Source organism: Chlorocebus sabaeus, chromosome 4 (assembly GCF_047675955.1).
Source record: "Chlorocebus sabaeus isolate Y175 chromosome 4, mChlSab1.0.hap1, whole genome shotgun sequence".
Classification (NCBI taxonomy): Eukaryota; Metazoa; Chordata; class Mammalia; order Primates; family Cercopithecidae; genus Chlorocebus; species Chlorocebus sabaeus.
The window spans coordinates 29,343,203-29,365,092 of record NC_132907.1 but is presented as its reverse complement, the minus strand read 5'-3'; the positions used below and the strand labels follow the sequence as shown (position 1 = coordinate 29,365,092).

At 41.1% G+C, this 21,890-nt stretch overlaps 1 protein-coding gene across 8 annotated transcripts in view; it reads left to right on the top strand.

Moving 5' to 3' along the window:
• The window catches only part of NLN (neurolysin), a 103,756-nt gene that overhangs the window by 69,156 nt on the left and 12,710 nt on the right, over nt 1–21,890 (top strand). For all 8 annotated transcript variants that reach the window (XM_007973939.3, XM_007973944.3, XM_007973942.3 and 5 more), the window contains 3 exons: nt 15,528–15,714; nt 16,048–16,176; nt 18,259–18,395. In XM_007973939.3, the coding sequence (XP_007972130.1) occupies nt 15,528–15,714; nt 16,048–16,176; nt 18,259–18,395 (453 nt within the window). The remainder of the gene's footprint in view (nt 1–15,527; nt 15,715–16,047; nt 16,177–18,258; nt 18,396–21,890) is intronic.

Here is a 21,890-nt window from a genome sequence, read left to right as displayed (position 1 = left end):
TGGATTTTCCTTAATGGTCTTTATACAGAGAATCTTTTTAAATCAGTACAGTGTCCTCACTGAATATAAATGGAAGAAATTTTTGTGTTTTTCAAGTGATAATGCTTGGATATGACTATGCAGTAAGGCATAATGAAGTATGCCGGAGGTTTGCACTGTGTGGAAGTAATCCTGAATGGAGCATCAGCAAGTGCAAACTGATTGAAGTGGTTTATGTTGTCAGCTCAAGTCCTAGAACAGTGCTGACAATGGTGGCATGATTTTCCAAGATCATGAACACTTCCTGGGAAACTTCAAAAACAAGTAATCTCACTTCGATTTACACAGTAGATCCTAGTACTTGTAGTCTTAGAAATTAAAATTGTGTAAAAAACTGCTTCACAAGGCTAGGCATAGCAGCTCACACCCGCAACCCTAGCATGTTGGGAGGTCGAGGCCGGCAGATCGCCTGAACTCAGGAGTTCAAGACCAGCAACATTGTGAAACCCAGTCTCTACAAAAAATACAAAAATTAGCCAGGCATGATGACACACACATGTAGTCCCAGCTACTCGGAAGGCTGAGGCAGGAGGATTGCCTGAGCCCAAGAGGTCGAGGCTGTGGTGAGCTGTGCTCACTGCACTCCAGCCTGGGTGAAAAAGTGAGACCCTGTCTCCAAAAAAAAAAAAAAAATGCTTTGCAAAAATATGTACAGTGGGATTAGTTTCTCGGCTCAGTTACTGATAGTTTTTTTCATTTATGTGAATAGTCCAGCAGGGAGTATGAATGACAAGCAGGACATGGAACAGTCTTTTTGTTGTCCCAACATGCGCAGAATCAGTCCTGTGCATCCAGCATCCTTATATCCCAGAATAGCCCTAATCATTGTAATAACCCAAAATGTACCCATTCATTTCCAAAATGCTTCTGTCACCTTTGTTTAAAAACTGTTCGGTTCTTTCAACATTTTATCTTTTATCCTGGTGCTTCCATCTTTTGTTTTAAAAAACAGAGGGGAATAATATATGAATATGTCCAGAGAAATGTCCTGATATAACCATTTTTAATCTCTCTTTAATCCAAGGAAAATAGATCTTTCAGAATAATCTAACCTTCCTTTCTTAGGTGATTTTAAAATCTATTATCATAGCACTGATTGGACATGGTGGTTCATGCCTGTAATCCCAGCACTTTGGGAGGCCAAGGCAGGAGGATTGCTTGACCCCAGGAGTTCAAGACCAGCCTGGGCAACATGGCGAAAACTCATCTCTACTAAAAATACAAAAAAATTAGCTGGGTGTGGTAGTGTGGCTAGGCTTCGCAAGGCTAGGCATGGCAGCTCATACCCACAACCCCAGCACTTTGGGAGGCCGTAGTAGTCCCAGCTACTTGGGAGGCTGAAGTGGGAGGATGGTTTGAGCCTGGGAGGTGGAAGTTGCAGTGAGCCGAGGTTGTGCCATTGCACTCCAGCCTGGGCGACAGACCCAGAGCCTGTTCAAAAAATAAAATAGGCCAGGCGTGGTGGCTCATACCTGTCATCCAAGCACTTTGGGAGGCCCAGGCAGGTGAGTCATCTGAGGTCAGGAGTTCAAGACCAGCCTGGCCAACATGGCAAAACCCCGTCTCAACTAAGAATTTAAAAAATTAGCCGGGCATGATGGCACATACCTTTAATCCCAGCTACTCAGGAGGCTGAGGCAGGAGAATCGCTTGAACCCAGGAGGCAGAAACTGCAGTGAACCAAGATCGTGCCACTGCACTCCAGCCAGGGTGACAGTGAGACTCTGTCTCAGAATAAATAAATAAAGTCTCTTGTCATAGCACTAGGATCCCTGAAATATTTATCATGTGGACCTTCTATCAATATCCAAACTGTGGTTGACATTTCCTTTAATTAGGATAACTCCAGTTTGCATTTAAAAAAACACTTTTATAATTTAGAAAAGTCAAAAATATTTTCTTAATTTTAAATTTATGGTGTATTACTTATCCAAAATCCAGTTATATATTTTTACATAGATTAATAATGACCTACTTTTAAAATAGTAGATGCTCACATTTTTGGATCTGAGGACCCTATGAAAATCTGATTTATGCTGTGGGTACCTCTTGTAGAAAAATACACCTACAAATATGCGTAAAATTCCAAAGGGCTCACAGACCCCTCAAAGTCCTCACCGTAATGAATCTCAAGTTAAGAACTCCTGAGTTATAGCAGTTTCCTTCTTACTTGGTTATTTCATAAGGAAGCATTTTGGTCTTTTAATCACATTTATTAAGATAATAGTGATCTTTAAATAGGTTTTTCAATGCTGTGGATGCATGTTCTTTTTTCAGGCACAGTCCTCTTATAAACTTATTATCATATGCTTGCCATGTATTTGGTCAGTTCTTCACAACTCATTCCATTGTTCCCATTATTTCTTACATTAATCGTGATCTTTTGAGATAGTCAATTTAGTACTGGAAAATCTTTTTTGGTACTCTGACATTTTAGAGCTGTCTGACTCGTGACTGAACTATTAATATATATATTGCATTCACCAGCTTAGTGTGTCTCTCTTGAAACAGTAGACATATTCAGTTCTTAAGTTTTGCCTAACCTCATCCATGAGCACAAAATGTGTCATACTGATGAATAGTGTGTTGGTACAATTCTTTGCTTGGTCATATCTTCATGAGATTATCTTTGAAAAATATTTTCTTGTCTATTAATCCTTTCAGATAGCCTGTAATATTTTAAGAACTTTTAAGGTCATCGCCAGTGATCACCACTTTTGTTTTTCGTAGGCACCAATCAGTATATTTGCAAATTTATAATTTGAAAGCCTTTTGTACTGACCTAAAATAGATGATAGTGAATATGGAGATTGACAACTTCTATGTTCAGTAATACTTCTAGTTTACCAGAGAAATATATAGTGAATTAAAAATTTGCCACATATATTCAGTAGATTGGTTTTAAGAAATGGCAGCTCAGAGTTTGAGCTCTCCACTGTGGCAGTTGGCAGGTTTCATGACTAGAAGAGCTTGTTTGAGCTTGTCATCGTAATATTTAAACATGTTGGCAAGAACATCTAGTTTTCAAACATGTAGATGTGCTAGATCAATATGTCTACTATCTCATCATTCAGGACATGAGTTTCACTCGAATTACGTTTACAGGGTAGGTAGGTAATTTTGAAGATAGCAATCAAGAGGTGATATCTCTAGTATCTGTTTCTGTTGCATGGCTTTATTGTGCTTTGAGCTGTCAGTAATCACTGGCCTTTGAACTTCTGTAAAGTAGTAATGCCTCTTAGCCTCCATTGTGATGTCTGTGTTATGTTGTACATTAAGAGCGGTGATTAATTTTGAATTGTAAAGATGTCATTATTCTATGGAAACACATCAGAATTGCACTAAAGCCTTCTTAATTAAGTGTGAAAGGGATGGGCAGAGGAACTTCAAATTATGTGACTTGAAATCATTAATTTGGTTGAAAACTACTAAACAAAGCAGCTCGTCTGCTCTAAATATTTAGGTTAGATACTGCTGTAGATAAATGTACCCTGTATTCGTCAGAAAGGCACCCTGGTCTTATGACAAGAGCACTGGATCAAACATCATCTGTGTATCTGTGGGCCTGGCTGTGTGACTTGGGGAAAGTTATTTAAACTCTTTGAACCATCTCATTCTTCTTATTCAGAAAATAGGGACAACAGCAATTCTATGTACTTCCCTGGATGGTTGGGAGAATTAAACCAAGCAGTATGTGAAAAGGCACTTGGAAAAGCATAAGGTGCCATGCGTATGTGAAGTATTCTGAAAACTATGCTTATGTGTAATTCAGCTCTTTTGAAATCAATATACAACTCAAAACTAGAAAGCGGGGGAAAAAGACCATTTGCTGTAAGACAATTTACTGCCACTTAAGGTTCAAAAGAATTCACAAATGCTTACCTTCAGTGGGTTTTGAGTGAAGATCTGTGGAAGGTGATTGGAAACTATCACGTTTGTATTTGGTTCTGTTTTGTTTTCATGATTGCTGCCTACTTAGAAGTTTGATTCCTGAAACAATAACAGAAAGAGCAGCTTGGAGTATTGGGAGTGATGGAGGATTAGCTAAAGACCTGTGTGGGTATATTTATCTTCAGTATTAACCCTCAGGAAGTGAAAGACAAACCAGATTAGACCCGTCAAGACCATACCTAGTCAGGCAGAATATACAGGCTGAGAAGAAGATAGGCTTTACATTCATTCATTCATTTTTATCTTCACATTACGCTCTGAGGTAGATGGGTACTGTTATTGTGCCCATTTTCCAAGTGAAAAATCTGAGACATAGAAGGACCTGCCCAGGGTCTGATAGTCATGACCTAACTACTCTACTTTATTACCTAGTTGTGCTCTCATTCCATGCACTGGAGACAACACTATTTCATGGTCTGATTTTGGTCTTCCAAATGTGTGGTCCCGTTGGATGGATTTCCTTCTCCTAAGTTTATTAAATGGCACTCTACTAATGTAGAATGAATGCAAATGTGGAATGGATGCATTTATTTATTTCTAGGTTTCCCTCTGTGCGAGTTGACCATTGAGGTTTCAGTCCTAAAATGCAGTGAACTCCCTATCGTCAACCTTGTGGCCTCTGCTGTCACCCTGTCTCCCTAGCCCCAACTCCTGCACACTGTTACAGTTTATGACTTTTACTTTAGATGTAATTTCTTTCAGGATCTTCTTTTTGTTATTTTATCTGTTTGCTTTTACATATACAAACAGTACATACATGTGAAAATAAATGAAGTCATAAACCAAAATATGAATGTATTAACGCGTAATGTTCATTTGGGAATGTGCTTATTTCTTTCATTTGCTTAGTGCATTTTCTACATGTATTATTTTTTAAAAATCAAAAATATTTTTAAAATATTTTTTTAAACATCTCTAAAGAGAGAGATGTTTAGTTTTTTGTTTGTTTGTTTGTTTTTGGAGACAGGGTCTCACTCTGTCACTCAGGCTGGAGTGCAGTGGCACAATCATGGCTCAGTGTAGCCTCCACCTCTCCGGGCTCAGTTCATCCTCCCACCTCAGCTTACTAAGTAGGTGGGACCACAGGCGTGTACCACTATACCTGGGTAATTTTTGTATTTTTTGTAGAGAGAGGATTTCACCATGTTGCCCAGGCTGGTCTTGAATTCCTGGGCTCCAGCAATCTGCCCATGTCAGGCTCCCAAAATGCTGGAATTACAGACATGAGCCACCATGCCCAGCTTATATAGTTATCTTAAGAAACAGAATTATTGATTATCTATTGTGTCTGACATGTCATATTATGTATGGTAGGATGGGGTTCAAAAGAAAGAAAAGTTAGAGTGTATTGAATGTTTCGAATTTAGCTTGAGGACATGAAATGCAAAAAATAAAAAATTAAAAGCATAATAAGTAAAATAAAAGTAGAATTTTAAGTATTGAAAAAAGGTAGAGAAGTGAGAAGTTGAGGTCAAGTCAAGAATGATAACAAGAGAAAATATCTTTGAGTTGTTTAAGTTTGAATCTTCTTACAGAAACATTCTCCCCAGGGCTTCATCCATTTCACAGGTATTTTTTGGACATCCTCTACTTTCGGTGCTGGATTTGGGAAATACAGTGGTGAATAAAGCATACTCTCTAGCATTTGAGTTTGAATAGTACCTTTATTTGTTTTCATCTTCAAAAGAAGCAGTTTACATAAGATGTACCTGATCAGGAAGGTATAGCTAGTTTGGGAGCCAGCCTCTGAACTTAATATGCAGAGTACTCAAAACTTCTCCAAATTATGTTATTTCCTGGGTCCTTTAAAGGTTGATGGTGATACTGAACTGTTGAACTATAGGGCAGTTGTGAAGATAAAGAAGGATGTCATCACATTCTCTTTATTACTACTATCATTTCCGGTGTTGACTCAGTATGCGTGAAGTTAAAACTATGGCCTTTTAATCATCTATTTATGGCACAGTCTAGTAGATAGTGCTCACTTTTTTAAAACAAAATACCTTGCCTTGTTATATAAACTTCTCCATCATCCCTGGATTTAGGGATAGATTAGACAGGCCAGGATGTGGAATGACTGCTAAGAAATCAATACTGGATCACCTCAGACAGCCAATGTCAGGTCTCCTGAGGCCTGTCCTTTTTCATGAGCACAATACACTTATTGATTTCAGCAACTACCTTTTCTTTGAGTTGGGATTTGCTATCATGAAAATAACACTTAGTTGTAGCCATTAAAAGCAATTGGTCTCTTAATTCGAACAAGCACATGTAAGATTTTGGCCTTTAAATACAGCAAAAGCTCACAGGACTTCCGAAGCTTCAATTTATATGATTCTGCTCCTGCTGTTACTGCACTGTAGGAATTGCAAAGTTAATCTCTATAGCATCAAGTTATCTGTTGTAAAAATCTGAAACAGAGTACATTTTAGACATCCTATTGTTTGTTTAAAAGATAGTAAAGAAGGCCGGGCACGGTGGCTCACACCGGTAATCTCAGCACTTTGGGAGGCAGAGGCAGGCAGATCATGAGGTCAGGAGATCAAGACCATCCTGGCTAACACGGTGAAACCCCATCTCTACTAAAAATGCAAAAAATTAGCTAGGCATGGTGGTGGGCGCCTGTAGTCCCAGCTACTCAGGAGGCTGAGGCAGGAGAATGGCATGAACCCGGGAGGCGGAGCTTGCAGTGAGCCAAGATTCTGCCACTGCACTCCAGCCTGGGCAGCAGAGCGAGACTCCGTCTCAGAAAAAAAAAAAAAGATAATAAAGGAAGCTCTCTTACTTACTTATTTATTTATTTTGAGGCAGGGTCTCACTCTGTTGCCTAGGCTGGAGTGCAGTGGCGTGATCATGGCTCACTGCAGCCTCAGCCTCTGCCTTCCAGGCTCAAGCGATCCTCCCATCTCAGACTCCTGAGTAGCTGAGACTACAGGAATGCACCACCATGCCCAGATAATTTTTTTGTAGTTTTTGTAGAGACGAGGATTCACCACGTTGCCCAGGCTGATCTTGAACCCCTGAGCTCAAGCGATTCTCCTGCCTCTGCCTCTCAAAGTGCTGGAATTATAGGCATGAGCCATCGTGCCTGGCCAAAATTGTGTATTTAGAAGACTATCTTCCTCTCAAGAACTTCTGACCAAACAGGAGTCTAAGTTTACATTGTTTTCTAGGCTTTTATTATCTAAATATTTCCTGCAGCAAAAAAATGCCCTAAAATTCTTTGAAGTGTCAGCTACAAAAAATATTTCTTATATTATTTTATATGTTTTTTACCACTTTATCTGGGAAATACATTAGCATCAATAGTTATCATGGCCCATAAGCAACTATTATCAACACCTTCAAATTGTTTGCATTGATAACTATATGAAGTACTTTTTTAGGGTTCTTTGGATTATAGTTTAAAAACTAGGGAATGGTATTTGTTGGCTGGTCAACAGTGAGTAATGGTTCAGCACCCATGCTGTTTTGTATAAGATCCATTAGGCTGCTAGACTGTAAGTCTTACCCATGGTTTCTGTGTGGACATACACAGTGGCTGACTGTGCATTCCTTTCTCTTGAGAATTCAGTTGTTGCTGGAAATTGAGTTTTCAAATTTCGTAGGTTCTTTGTCCTCCCTTTTTGAAAAATATTTAAATGATGTTGTCCAAAGGGCTCACAGAGAAACAGCATGACCAACTTTCGGGAAATTAGTAAGCAGTAGGGTTATTTTTAGCTTTTTCTCCTTACAAACATTTCCTTTTGTTCTTTAGAAGACATTGTTGATCTTTCATTCATTTGCTGTGCTCTCTCCCCAGCTACAAAATGGCTTTTGAATAGAATAAGCCCTCTCTTCTGTACTCTGCATGACATAACTGTTTTTATTTTATTCAGTTTTTCTGTAACTCATTAATTATTCATTTGTTTATGTTTTTTTCTGGATACTGAATACTCCCCTACACACACAAACACACACACACACATTTTTGTTGTCATTTGGAGTTGACTTCCTCACTCATATACAATTAATGACTGAAAAATCTGCATACAAGCAGGATATACAAAGTCTATATTTTTGTCAGTACATCATATGGTGGTGGCTGATGGTGTGATTTGGCCTTTATTTGCTGTAAGTATCTATTTAAAAACCATCACCTTGAGAAAATTGTGCAGTAGTGTCACAGGATCCTTGGGGTGTCACATCACCAGGCAGAAACCTCTGTGACTAGTGGTGCCTTTGCCCAAGTTTTGCTTGGGCCCACTGGGCCGACTCAGCCTGGCAGGCTGCGCTCAGCTTGCACTACTGGCCTGGATCCCATGCCTGCCAGGGGCAAGTGGAGTGTCGAGGGGTGCATGAGTGAGCAAGCTTGGGGTCCAACCACTGTACACAGCCAGGCATGCTGGCTATGGCAGTGCAAACAGCTCCAGGTGCTGGCACAGGCGCTGAAGGCAAGGCTGCCTACAAGGCTGCAGCTGGACCAGGCGTACCACAAGCAGCTTTCACAGCTGGCACTGGGGAACACAGTGGCACCCAGAAGCTTAGAGACGCTGGGAACCACAGAGCCCAAAAGAAGATATCATAGCCCTGGCTCAGGGAGCTCCTAGGTCTGGGTTCCCTGAAGGGCCACAACTCTTCTCTCCTTGTTGCCCGCAGCATGGCGAGCAAGGGGCATGTTTCAGTCCTGTTTGTGTTACAGCCCTTTAGGCCCCACCATTCGGCAAGTCCCGAGTTCCTGTCCCGTGCCCAGGAAGAAGGAGGTACACAAACAAGTGGAGAGTGAGCAAGGCAAAGAGAAGCTTTATTGAGCAAAATAACAGCTCAGAGAAGATGCACAATGGGTAGTTCCTGTCCCCAACCAGGGTGTCCCAATGTGAGTGTTCAGCTATCAGCAGTGTAGACCCTGTAGTGGGTAGCTCCTCTCCACAGGCAGGTCGTCTGTAGAGGGTTCAGCTTTCAGCAGAGAGGAGACCCTGGGGTGGGTAGCTCCTCTCCGCAGCTGGTTGTCCCACTGTCTTTTCAGCTGTCAGCAGAGGAGACCCTGGGATGTGTAGCTCCTTTCTACAGCTGATCATCCTGATGTCTGCTCAGCTGTCAGCAGAGAGGAGACCCTGGAGTGGGTAGCTCCTCTCTGCAGCTGGTTGTCCTGACATCAGCTCAAGTCTGGCTGAGTCCAGTGTTTTTATGGGCTTCAGGGGGGAGAATGTGCAGGCTGATTGGCCTATGGGTGGGCCCAAAAAAAGCACCTTAAGTTCCCACTCTGGTCCGCAGGACTGGCATCCTGGCCCCCAGCCTTCAGGCCTTCCCTGGCTTGAAGGTAGGGCTTCACCAGGGACCCACCCCTTTCTGCCCAGGAACCTGCCTGCCTGCTACCACTGTTTATGGTGCCCATGCTGTTCATGCAGAGGGGTGCCTACAGGCCAGTGCCAAGCTGTGCTCAGTTCCCCCCTCAACTTCCCTCCCATGCTTGTCAGTGCCCAAAGTTCAGTAGGGGCTGAAGCAGCAGGGGGCTAGCATGTCAGTGCTGTCCTGAGCGTACACACACTTGGCCAGGTTGTGACAGTGCCTGGGCTTGACCTCAGCTTTGCTCCAAGATCAGATCAGGTCCTGCTAATGGGTGGGGGGAGCTTCCTGGGACCCTGAGAGTGCAGAGATGCTTGGGTCCACAGCCATGGCTGGGTAGCTGCAGCTACACCCAGGAGGGTGGGGCTCCTGCCTCCTCCAAGCCCGTAAGAATACAGGGATGCTCAGGTCTGCATCCATGGCTTAGGCAACTTCAGCTGTGCCCAGGAGGGCAGGGCTCCTGCCTGCTCCTGGCCCCCAAGAGCACAGGCATACTTGGGTCAGCAGCTACGCCCAGGAGGGGAGGCTCTTGCCCTGCCAACTCAGAAGGGGGAAGGACTTCTGCCTGTTCCTGGCTCCTGCCAGCCGCATGGAGCACACAGCCCTAGCCACGCTTCCCCTACTGCAGCCAAGATGGGCCACCACTGACATCAGTAGTATTGGAGAATCCCAGGTTCAGGACAGATGTTACAAAGGCTGGTCTTTACACTTCAGCTTCATGTTTGATCTTTGAAAAATCTTCCAGTATAAAGAAGTAGTCAAATTTCTAAGGAAGCACACTGAAAACTCACTTTAACTCTTCACATAAAGGAGGGTTTGATATAAGACTTTTGTATTTTAGATCCCATCCAAAAGGATTTAGTCATTTTGTAATATCATCATTTAGCCTTTTTTTTTTTTTTCATTTTACTGTAAGATATGGAGACAGTTAGCATTTGTGGTTAAGATTGTGGGTTATGAAGTCAGACTGCCTGGTTTCAAATTGAAGTTACATCATTAATCTCTGTATGCCTTAGTTTCCTTATCTCGAAAAGGGAGATAATAGTTAGTTCATACAATTATTTTGGGATTTAAATCAGATAATCCATGTAAAGAGCCCATGATATAAGCACACCTCATTTTATTGTCCTTCACTTTATTGTACTTCAGATACTATGTTTTTTACAAACTGAAGATTTATGTCAACCATGCTTTAAGCAAGTGTGTTAGTACTGTTTTTCCAACAGCATGTGCTTACTTCATGTCTCTGTTCACATTTTGGGATTCTCACAATATTTCAGACTTTTTTCTTTGTTTTTGATAGAGTCACACCCTGTTTCTCAGGTTGGAGTCCAGTGGTACAGTTTCAGCTCACTGCAACCTCCACCTCCCGGGTTCAAGTGATCTCCTGTCTCAGCCTCCTAAGCAGCTGGGATTACAGGTGCATACCACCACTCCCAGCTAATTTTTTTTTTTTTTTTTTCTGTATTTTTAGTAGACATGGGTTTCACCATGCGGGCCAAGCTGATCTTGAACTCCTGTCCTCAAATGATCTGCCTACCTGCCTACCTCAGCCTCCCAAAGTGCTGGGATTACAGGTGTGAGCTACCACACCTGGACAACTTTTTCGTTGTTATTATATCTGTTACGGTGATCTGTGATCAGTGATTTCCTTTTTTATTACATAGAGACAGGGTCTTGCCATGTTGCCCAGGCAAGTCTGTCAGTGCTATTTTTCCAACAGAATGTGCTCACTTCATGTCTCTATGTCACATTTTTGTAATTCTCACAGTATTTCAGACTTTTCCATTATTATTATATCTGTTATTGTGACCAGCAATCTTTGATATTACTATTGCAATTGTTTTGAGCTGCCACAAATCATGCTCTTATAAGACAGCGAACTCAATTGATGAATGTTATATGTGTACTGACTGCTCCACCGAGCCATTTCTCACCCCCTCCTTTGGCCTCCTATTCTCTGAGACTCAACAATGTTGAAATTAGATTAGTCAATAACCCTACAATTACCTATAAGTGTTCAAGTGAAAGGAAGAGTCATAAATCTTTTGCTTTAAATCAAAAGCTAGAAATGATCAAGCTTCATGAGGGAGGCATGTCAAAAGATGAGATAGGCCTCTTGTGCCAGTCAGTCAAGTTATGAAACAAAGGAAAAGTTCTTGAACGTTATTAAAAGTGTTACTCCAGTGAACACACAAATAATAAGAAAGCAAAATAGACTTGTTGCTGATTGGAGAATGTTTTAGTGGTCTGGATAGAAGATGCAAGCCGCTACAACATTCCCTTAAGCCAAAGTCTAATCCAGAGCAAGACCCTAACTCCCATTCTATGAAGGCTGAGAGAAGTGACGAAACTGTAGAAGAAAAGGTGGGAGGTAGCAGAGATTGGTTCCTGAGGTTCAAAGAAAGAAGCTGTTTCCATAGCATTAAAGTGCAAGGTGAAGCAGCAATTGTTGATTTAGAAGCTGTGGCAAGTTAACCAGAAGATCTAGTTAAGATCATTGATGAAGGTGGCTATACTAAATGACAGATTTTCCATGTAGGTGAAATAGCCTTCTATTGGAAGAAGATGCCGTCTAGGACTTTCAGGAATGCTAGAGAGGAGATGTCAATGCCTGGCTTGAAAGCTTCAAAGGACAGGCTGACTCTCCTCTTAGAGGCTAATGCAACTGGTGACTTGAAGTTGAAGCCAATGCTTATTTACCATTCTGAAAATTCTAGAGTCCTTAAGAATTATGCTGAATCCACTCTATCTGTGTCCTGTAAATGAAACCACAAAGCCTGGACGACAACACATCTGTTTACAGCATGGCTTACTGACTATTTTAAGCCACTGTTGAGATCTACTGCTCAAAAACAAAAGATTCCTTTCAAAATATTACTGCTCCTTGACAAAGTACCTGGTCACACAAGAGCTTGGATGGAGATGTTCAAGGAGATGATGTTGTTTTCATGCCTGCTAACAGAACAGCCATTCTGCTGCCCATGGATCAAGGAGTAATTTCAACTTTCAAGTCTTATTATACAAGAAATGCATTTCATAAGACTACAGCTGCCACAGATAGTAATTTATCTGAGGGATCTGGGCAAAGTACATTGACAACCTTCTGGAAAGGATTCAGCATTCCAAATGCCGTTAAGAACGTGCATGATTCATGGGAAGAGATCAAAATTTCAACATTAACAGAAATTTGGAAGAAATTGATTTCAACCCTCATAGATGACTTTGAGGAAGGGATTCAAGACCTCAGTGGAGGAAGGAACTGCAGATATGGCAGAAGCAGCAGGACAACTAAAATTAGAAGTAGAACCTGAAGATGTGACTGAATTGCTGCCATCTCATGATAAAACTTAAAGAGATGAGGAGTTACTTCTTAAGGATGAGCAACAAAAGTGACTTCTTGATATGCAGTCTACTCCTGGTGAAGATGCTATGAATGTCATTGAAATGACCACAAAGGATTTAGAAAATTACATAAACTTAGTTGGTAAAGCAGTGGCAGGTATTAAGATACTTGACTCGTTTTGAAAGACATTCTATTGTGGGTGAAATGCTATCTAACAGCATCGCATGCTACCAAGAAATCTTTCATGAAAGGAAGAGTCCATTGATACGGCAAACTGCAACTTTGTCTTATTTTAAGAAATGGCGGCTGGGTGCGGTGCCTCACGCCTGTAATCGCAGCACTTTGGGAGGCCGAGGCGGGCGGATCACCTCAGGTCAGGAGTTCGAGACCAGTCTGGCCAACATGGTGAAACCCCATCTCTACTAAAAGTACAAAAAGTAGCTGGGCATGGTGGCACCCACCTGTAGTCCCAGCTAGTAGGGAGGCTAAGGCAGGAGGATCGCTTGAACCCAGGAGGTGGACGTTACAGTGAGCTGAGATCGTGCCACTGCACTACAGCCTGGGCAACAGAGCAAGACCCTGTCTCAAAAAAAAAAAAAGAAAAAAGAAATTGCCACAGCCATGCCAACCTTCCATAACTACCACCCTGATCAGTTGGCACCCTGATTGTAACTACCACCGTGATCAGTCAGCAGCCATCAACATTGATGGAGGCAAGACCCTCCACCAGCAAAAAGATTAGAGCTTGCCGAAGGCTCAGATGACCATTGGCATTTTTTAACATGTAAGGTATATGCATGGTTTTTGTGGGTGTTTTTGGTTTTGATTTGGGGTTTTGTTTTTGTTTTTGTTTGTTTTTCTTTTTTTGAAACAGAGTCTCACTCTGTCGCCCAGGCTGGAATGCAGTGGTACTATCTTGGCTCACTGCAACCTCCACCTCCCAGGTTCAAGCGACTCTCCTGCCTCAGCCTTCTGAGTAGCTGGGATTACAGGTGCCTGCCACCATGGCTGGCTAATTTTTGTATTTTTAGTAGAGACAGGGTTTCATCATGTTGGCCAGGCTGGCTTGAACTCCTGACCTCAGATGATCCACCCACCTCGGCCTCTCAGAGTGCTGGGATTACAGGCATGAGTCACTGCACCCAGCCATGTATACTGTTTTTTAGACAATTCTTTTGAACAGTTAATAGACTAGAGTATAATGTACATTTATAGACTTTTATCTGCAATGGGAAATCAAAAAGTTTGTGTGACTCACTTTATTGTGATATTCACCTCATTGCAGTGGTCTGGAACTAAACCCACAATATCTCTAAGGTATGCCTGTAATGCCTGACATAGGAAAGTCTCAACAGATGTTAGCTATTATTATTGTATAAGATTGTTTTATTTATGATATAGGATGTAATCTTAGAATATCGTATACCATAATGAGACAAAATATTCAATTTCTGGGGACCCTTACCTCTTTCCCTGCGAGAAGTTTTTTATTGGGATATCCTCAATAGAGGTGGCCTAATTCCACAACCAGTGAATTTACTTATCCTTGCCCCTTTAATATTTGCATCTCTTCATATCTAGAATTGGCACAATTATAATGAGAAATCAAGCAAAACATTTTTTTGCATAAAGAGAGGAAGGCAGAATGTGAGATGGCGTCGACATCTGTGCCTCTGCCCTGGGCCAAAAAGCAGAGTGGGTATTTGCTGCTGATTCGGCACTCCATCTGCTGCGTTCTCTGGTGGTTACATGCCTCTTCCCTTTCCCCTCTGTTTGGAGCCCCAGGGATGATGAAGTCAGGGAGAGAAGGTTGGAATGTAATGCTTCAGAGGAGAAAAACAGGACAGAGGTTCAGGGAAAGACAACAGAATGAGGAGCCCCATTCTGCAGATGACCCAGTAGGATAAATGCTAAGTCTTCTCTGCCAATGGCAGTTTTACGAGTGTTTGAAGGACTGTGTGAAGGTTAAAAACACTAGCCTGTTTTAGTGAATCTCCGTTCTTCTGCTTGAGAGCTTTTCTGACGTCTGACTCAAGAATTTACTAAACTTGGTTTCATTAAACTCTTTGTAAACCTCTTGTTTTTTTAACTCTTAGCTCAGGCCTTCAGAATAAGTCCTTTATTTTTACCAGGAGTGCTCTAACTTTTGAATATATCCGTTGTTTCTCTTTTCCTATAGCATATAACTCACTCCACTTGCCAATTAATTTACAAACCTAACTCCTACTAAAGCAGCTTCTTATTTTAAGGTAACATTGTCTACCTGATCTAAGAGGTAGAAATCTGAGTTTCTACAACATGGTAATCTTAGAACCACTTGTTTAAAGTTTAAAATGCAAAGCATCGCACACTCAAAGTCTATAGTGCTGTGATTGAACTGTTTAATTAATTTTGGTTAAAACCTAAGTAGTTAAGCAACAGAGTGATGAGTGCCGAGAAAGGCATGGATTGAGTAAACAAAAGTAAGCAATGAAAGGAGGAGCTAGGGAGAAATTGCTTATTTAATGGATCTCTTCATTTTTAATGGAAAATTCTTTAAAAATATTTTTGCTTTCAAAGCTTAAGGCTTGTTTTTAGCTTAGACTGATAGTATTTTTCAGTTATGATTTTCTGATGATTGTTCCAACTTTGTCTACAGTTCAAAGGAATGAAATTATTACTGTAATATAGAGTATTTGGGGGTTATTTTTCACACTGCTCAGCTGCTGTATTTTATTTTCACTTGACTATGAGGTTATTCTAACCCCTCATTCAAAGGGACAGTTGAGTATAATTCTGCCTTAAGTTTTCATGACTCTTAATAATTATTCATTGCATATGTACTTTTCATTCAGTTCTTTAAAAAAATTATCTGTTTGCTTTCTAGACTGATTTTGCACGATTTAGCGGAACAAATGTAGAAACTGACTTTGTAGAGGTGCCATCACAAATGCTTGAAAATTGGGTGTGGGACATCGATTCCCTCCGAAGATTATCAAAACATTATAAAGACGGAAGCCCTATTTCAGATGATCTGCTTGAAAAACTTGTTGCTTCTAGACTGGTCAACACAGGTATGACTTATAATTTTAAAAAGGAAAATAAATTAGAATCTCTTAATGCAGAATTGCTGTCACCTCCTTCTGTAGAACTTATTTTCATTTTAAATGGTATCCCAACTGCTAGTATAGGGAGTGACGAACATTAAATATATTGGAGTTGGAAACCCTGGAATTTTGTCTAAGGCAAAAAACCACATCTCCTTTTAAATCTTAAGTAGAATGAGATGTCCTGCTCCCATTTTGTGAGTACTACCAGAATCTGTTTTTGGAATCTACAGTCTTGTGATAATAGAACACACAGTTCTGTCTTCTCCAAAACATGCCCAAACATTCTTATGTTATTAGGTCTTCTGACCCTGCGCCAGATTGTTTTGAGCAAAGTTGATCAGTCTCTTCATACCAACACATCACTGGATGCTGCAAGTGAATACGCCAAATACTGCTCAGAAATATTAGGAGTTGCAGCTACTCCAGGTATGTAACTACTACGAATTGAGTTCATTTCCCTGTGAAGCACAGGGCATTCTCCTCACACGGCAGGGGAGATGGAGTTTGTCAGACAGATTATCTAATTGTTTCTGATTTCTGTAATCAGGCCATGACTTTCAGATAAGCATACTATGTCCTTATGAGTTATCCCGTCCAAATGCGCTTGAAGGAAAGGTGGCTCCAGATCTGCAGCATTTTAGTGTAATCAGGCGTGAGCAGTTGGCCTCCGCCCCAGAGCTGGGAGAGCCGTTCATGTTGGCAGCACACTGTCAGCTCCTCCCTCCCTGTATGCATCATGACTTCCCTGTGATTTTCAGGAAGAAATTGGCAGAAGGGGAAGTTTTTAAATTTTTTTTTCTTTGCATATAGTATTTTGTTTATTTTTTCCATCCCCTCAAGCATTTATCCTTTGTGTTACATACAATCCACTTAAACTCCTTTAGTTATTTTTAAATGTACAATTAAATTATTGACTGTAGTCATCCTGTTACGCTATCAAGAAGGGACATTTTTAGGCCTGGCATGGTGGCTCATGCCTGTAATCCCGCACTTGGGGAGGCTGAGGCGGGAAGATCACTTGAGCTCAGGAGTTCAAGACCAGCCTAGGCAATAAAGGCAAAACCCGTCTCTACAAAAAATACAAAAATTAGCCAGGTGTGGTGGTGTATGCCTATAGTCCTAGCTACCCAGGAGGCCGAGTTGAGAGGATCACCTGAGCCTGGGGAGGTTAAGCCTGCAGCGAGCCATGATCGCACCACTGCACTCCAGCCTGGGTGACACAGTGAGACCCTGTCTCAAAAAAAATAAAGGGTATTTTGCAGAAGAAGTATGAACTTCACCTTGTTTCTGATACTGAGGTCAGTTAAAGCATTTGACTAGCAGTTTGTAACCTGAGATTTATGGGACTCATGCATGGGTGTGTTTATATTTGTATGTATATGTTTTAAGCCAATATATAGTTGTGCTTTTATGTGTAGTTGGTAAGGTAGATTTTTTTTCACTAAGGAAATTGTTATTAAAATGAGTCAGCCACATTTACAGAGAAAATAAAGATAAGAATGGTCAGTTGAGTCATTCTAGGCTCCCCACATAGTAAGCCATAGCACACCTTTGTGTCACAAGCCTTCGTGTAGCAAGTACGTTTTTAAATGTACAATTAAATTATTATTGACTATTAGTCATCTTGTTATGCTATCAAGAAGGGGCATTTTTAGGCCTGGCATGGTGGCTCACGCCTGTAATCCCAGCACTTTGGGAGGCCAAGGCGGGAAGATCACCTGAGCTCAGGATTTTGGACAAAATCCTATATAAAGTAGCCCTACAGGTAGATCGAATTGGTGAAGAGTTCTTTTTCAGGCCAGGCACGGTGGCTCAAACCTGTAATCCCAACACTTTGGGAGGCCAGGGTGGGCAGATCACTTGAGGTCAGAATTCGAGACCAGCCTGACTAAAGTGGTGAAACCCTGTCTCCACTAAAAATACAAAAATTAGCCAGCGTGGTGGCAAGTACCTGTAACCCCAGCTACTCGGGAGGCTGAGACAGGAGAATCCCTTAAACCTGGGATGCTGAGGTTGCATTGAGCCAAGATCTCACCACTGTACTCCAGCTTGGGCGATAGAGTGAGACTGTCTCAAAAAAAAAAAGTTCTTTTTCAGTAATTATCAACCTAAAATAAGTGCAACTCTGAGACATTTTAGATATAAAGAGGTGTGGCAAAGAGTAGGGTTAATATTCTTTTTCAAGACATGCATGTTTAAGGGATAAGAAAGGACTGATTTCAGTTCTAAAACACTGAGCTATCTGATGGGTGTGGACAAAGCCGCTGAAACTATCGTTAGGCATTCCAGAGCTTGGAGCCGAAACCAGCTCTGAGGCTGAGCCATTGAGAGATGTTTGTAAACATCTTGGCCAAGAGGACACATAAGCCCAAGGAGTACTAGAGGTGAGATGATATCATTCATTCTCTCCTCCCACAGCTGGGCTCCCCAAAGGGAAACCTTAGCTAGCTGTTAACCTGATCATTAACGTTTGCAATCACATTGAGTGAAATGTATCTTTTTTTAAAGGCACAAATATGCCAGCTACTTTTGGACATTTGGCAGGGGGATACGATGGCCAATATTATGGATATCTTTGGAGTGAAGTATTTTCCATGGACATGTTTTACAGCTGTTTTAAAAAAGAAGGGATAATGAATCCGGAGGTATAGTATTATTTTTCTCCTTTTGTTAATTTTGTAATTGCTCCTTCCCCTTTAACTCCTAGTGTAAAATGTTGATCATACCTAGATTTTACTGTAAGAGGCTTGGTAACAGCTTTTACCTCTGAGGCCTTGCATCTTTCAAATCATCGTACATCATTAAGTTGCAGTATATAAGTGATTAATTCTACAGCTTAAAAAGAAAAAGTAACATATTTTCTTGCTTGTTAACATTCCAATATATTACATAATTAAAAATTCAAAGCTTTGTTTATGGTTTTGAGAATCTATAGCTGCTAGTTTTGACGTGTACCGTACAATGTTTGAGTTTTATAGGAGGTTGGGACAGAAAGGTAAACTCCTTCCTGATGTAAATGGTTTCCCTGTGTTTTCATATTCTCTACACACTTTGTGCACTCTCTGTGGGAGACGCCCTTTTTCTGTGGCTGGCATGCCCCACCCACTACATAGTTTGTGACCTTTGTCACAAAGTTGCTTCATTAACCTGAGCCATTACTTTCTGTGTGCAGTGAATTGACTGCCAGGTAGCTGCCAGACAAATCTTCCTGATTTACAGCCCCCAATCTCCATTCTCACAGAAGTCTCATCCGTCAGATTATTTCCAAGGCTGATGCATTTTCCAGTGTATGTTTTTAAATTGTTTGGTTCAGAAATTAGAAGAACAAATTACCAAAATCAGGCTCTCTGTGCTTATTTCAACCAATTGATTTGTTCTCCAAATGTTTTTTCTAGATTGCATAGTACCTTACACATATGTATTGAAGCACATTGATGTGATTTAGATCACCATTCCCTCCCCATCTTCCTCCTGAAATAACACCTCTAAGGTACCCATACTTCATTATTTTGAAGCATTTCATCTCCCATCCCACCCCACCCAATCTGTTAAGTCCTTGCAATTCTTTTTCCATTACCTGGCCAACCCATTTACAAAGGTCAACTACTGACTATTGTTCTCACAGACATACCTACTCCTGCATGACCTTCAACCAGGACCCATCCCTTAATGCCTCCACCATAGAGATGGTGCCCTTAGGACTCAAAGTGTTCTGGAGAAGATTGTATGACTCCACTGACCTGCCCAACTGCAAAGTCATGCTCTCTAGCCTGAACTGGACCCCAGTGCTCTCTGTGGTCCAAGTCCATTCCCCTTATTGATTTCCCTCCAAATCCCCACCACCTCTCTCCTCTGTCAGCAGATGATCTCTCCTCTTTATTAAGAAAATTAAGATCATTGAAGCTGGCTGCAGTGGCTCACACCTGTAATCCCAGAACTTTGGGAGGCTGAGGTGGGAGGATCACTCGAGTCCAGGAATTTGAGACCAACCTATTCGATATAGCAAGACCTCCTCTCTACAAAAAAATAAACAAAATTAGCCAGGTGTGGTGGTAGAAGCCTATAGCCCCAGCTACTCTGGAGGCTAAGATGGGAGAATTGCTTGAGCCCAGGAGGGATGGAAGCTGCAGTAAGCCGAGATCATGCCACTGCACTCCAGCCTGAATGACAGAGTGAGACCCTGTCTCAAAAAAAAAATCATTGAGAATGAGTACCTTCATCTTTCTTTCTCTATACTTCAATACTTGTCTTATTTTCTCCTGTCTCAGAGGAGATGTATCTAGCTCCAAGAGTTCCTGGTTTGCTGTCTTGGAAAAAAAACTTGCTACTGACTCTGATAACCCTAGTCAGTGCTACTGCTCTGTTCTTTTCATAGCCTAATTTCTTGGTATAAGAAGTCTTTGCAAACCTCTCTTTCCTTGCTTTTGCCCCCACCAACAGAATTGGAAAGTTACCCTTCCTCCATAGTTACCACTGATGACCCAGTTACCAACTCCGAAGGCCCTTGTCCTTCTTCTTTACTTCCTGCTTCTTGTTATTCCTCTCTCTCTTCACAGCCCTCAGCGCGACAATCAAACCCTTTGTTACTTCCCAGAACTCCCTGTGTGTTGACAAGTTTATGTGTTCCCTTAGGTCTCTCCACCTTCACAAATGTATTGGTTCTTTTTTGTTCACCTAAAATATATGCCTCCTTCATGTGTACATCTCAAAAATTCTAGCACTCTTAAAGGTCTCACTCGTGTGACCACATGTTCAAGAAGTCTTTGAGATTATCAAAAACCAAAAGTGATCTTTCCATGCTTTGAACATATGAGTGGACTTGGAGGCGTGGACTAAGCCCTCCCCGTCACCTCCTGGGTGCTGCATGCCTAGTACCTAGTGACCACATGCCTAGTACTTTCTCCCATTACCTTTTCTTTTCTCTTTTGGAGAACTGTCCCCTAAAACAAATAAAAATTAAAAATCAAAAAATAAAAATAAAAAATGAAAAATAGACTAGTTTTTAAAGAAAAAAGAAAAAAAAAAAAAGTGGTCTTGGGCATGGAAGAAGGGCTTCAGTAAGCTTTTATTATGTCCGGATTATTTAATGTAACTATTACCCAAGTGAAAAGACATATTATAAAATATTTTATACCATAGAATACAAATGTTGATTTTAAAGTGTGTTTAAAAAAAAAAAAAAAGCACATCAAAATGTTGATGATTATCTTTGGGGATAGTTTATGAGTAATTATTAATTTTTTCTGTACTTTCCTGGAGCTTTTCACTATTTTTACATATACATAGATTGTTTTAGAAGCCAGAAACAATGTTTCAAAGAGAAAAATTCTAACTAGGTAAAGGTACAGTTATGACATCTTACTGGCAGTCATTGGTGAGGATTCCTGGTGTTAAGTGTACACTGCCTCTCCCAGCTAGGCCTTCGCCATCACCTCCTCTGTGCTCGCCCTCATGTGACCACATACCCAGAACCCTCTATCATTACCTTTTCTCTTCCGGTTGTCAAGGTAGCAGCCAGATTACTGATCCCTGTGGTTCCAAGGAACTTGCAAGTGTAATAGAAGCAGTTCCTGCCATTATGCTTCTCTGTACTTCCTCTTATTCTCAAACTTCACAGTTTGGCAGACAGCCATACTACTCTTATTTAGACAAAGGTGCTGGGTTGAACTTAGAGAAAGCATCATCCCAACAACTTGGAGTTAAAACTTGTGATGTGAAAAACAATTTTCAGTGTTACTAAAATTCTGGATTCAGCAGTGCTGTGTGTTATTAGATGTCTTAAGCCATAAGGCTGGTGTTAATTCCTTCCTTTACACTTTTTCCTCTCCTTTCAAATGCTCTGAGTATCATGGCACTTTCTGCTCCTCTGCTGTCACAGCAAGAATGGACCTGGCTCCAAAAACCAAGAAGAATCCTTTGGCCCTCACCTTCACACCCTTTGCAGATACTGGAAGATAGTTCTTAAGCAGCCATTTTATTCCCTCATACAATGTACTATTTGGGGTTTTTTGTTGGTGGGGGGGGGTGTTCTTTAAAAAAAAAAAGACACAAATATTTGCTCTAAAATGACACTTGCCTTACAAAATACAGCTACCCAGTTATTAAAAATTAATGCTTTGGGACAACAATCCTAGTCTACA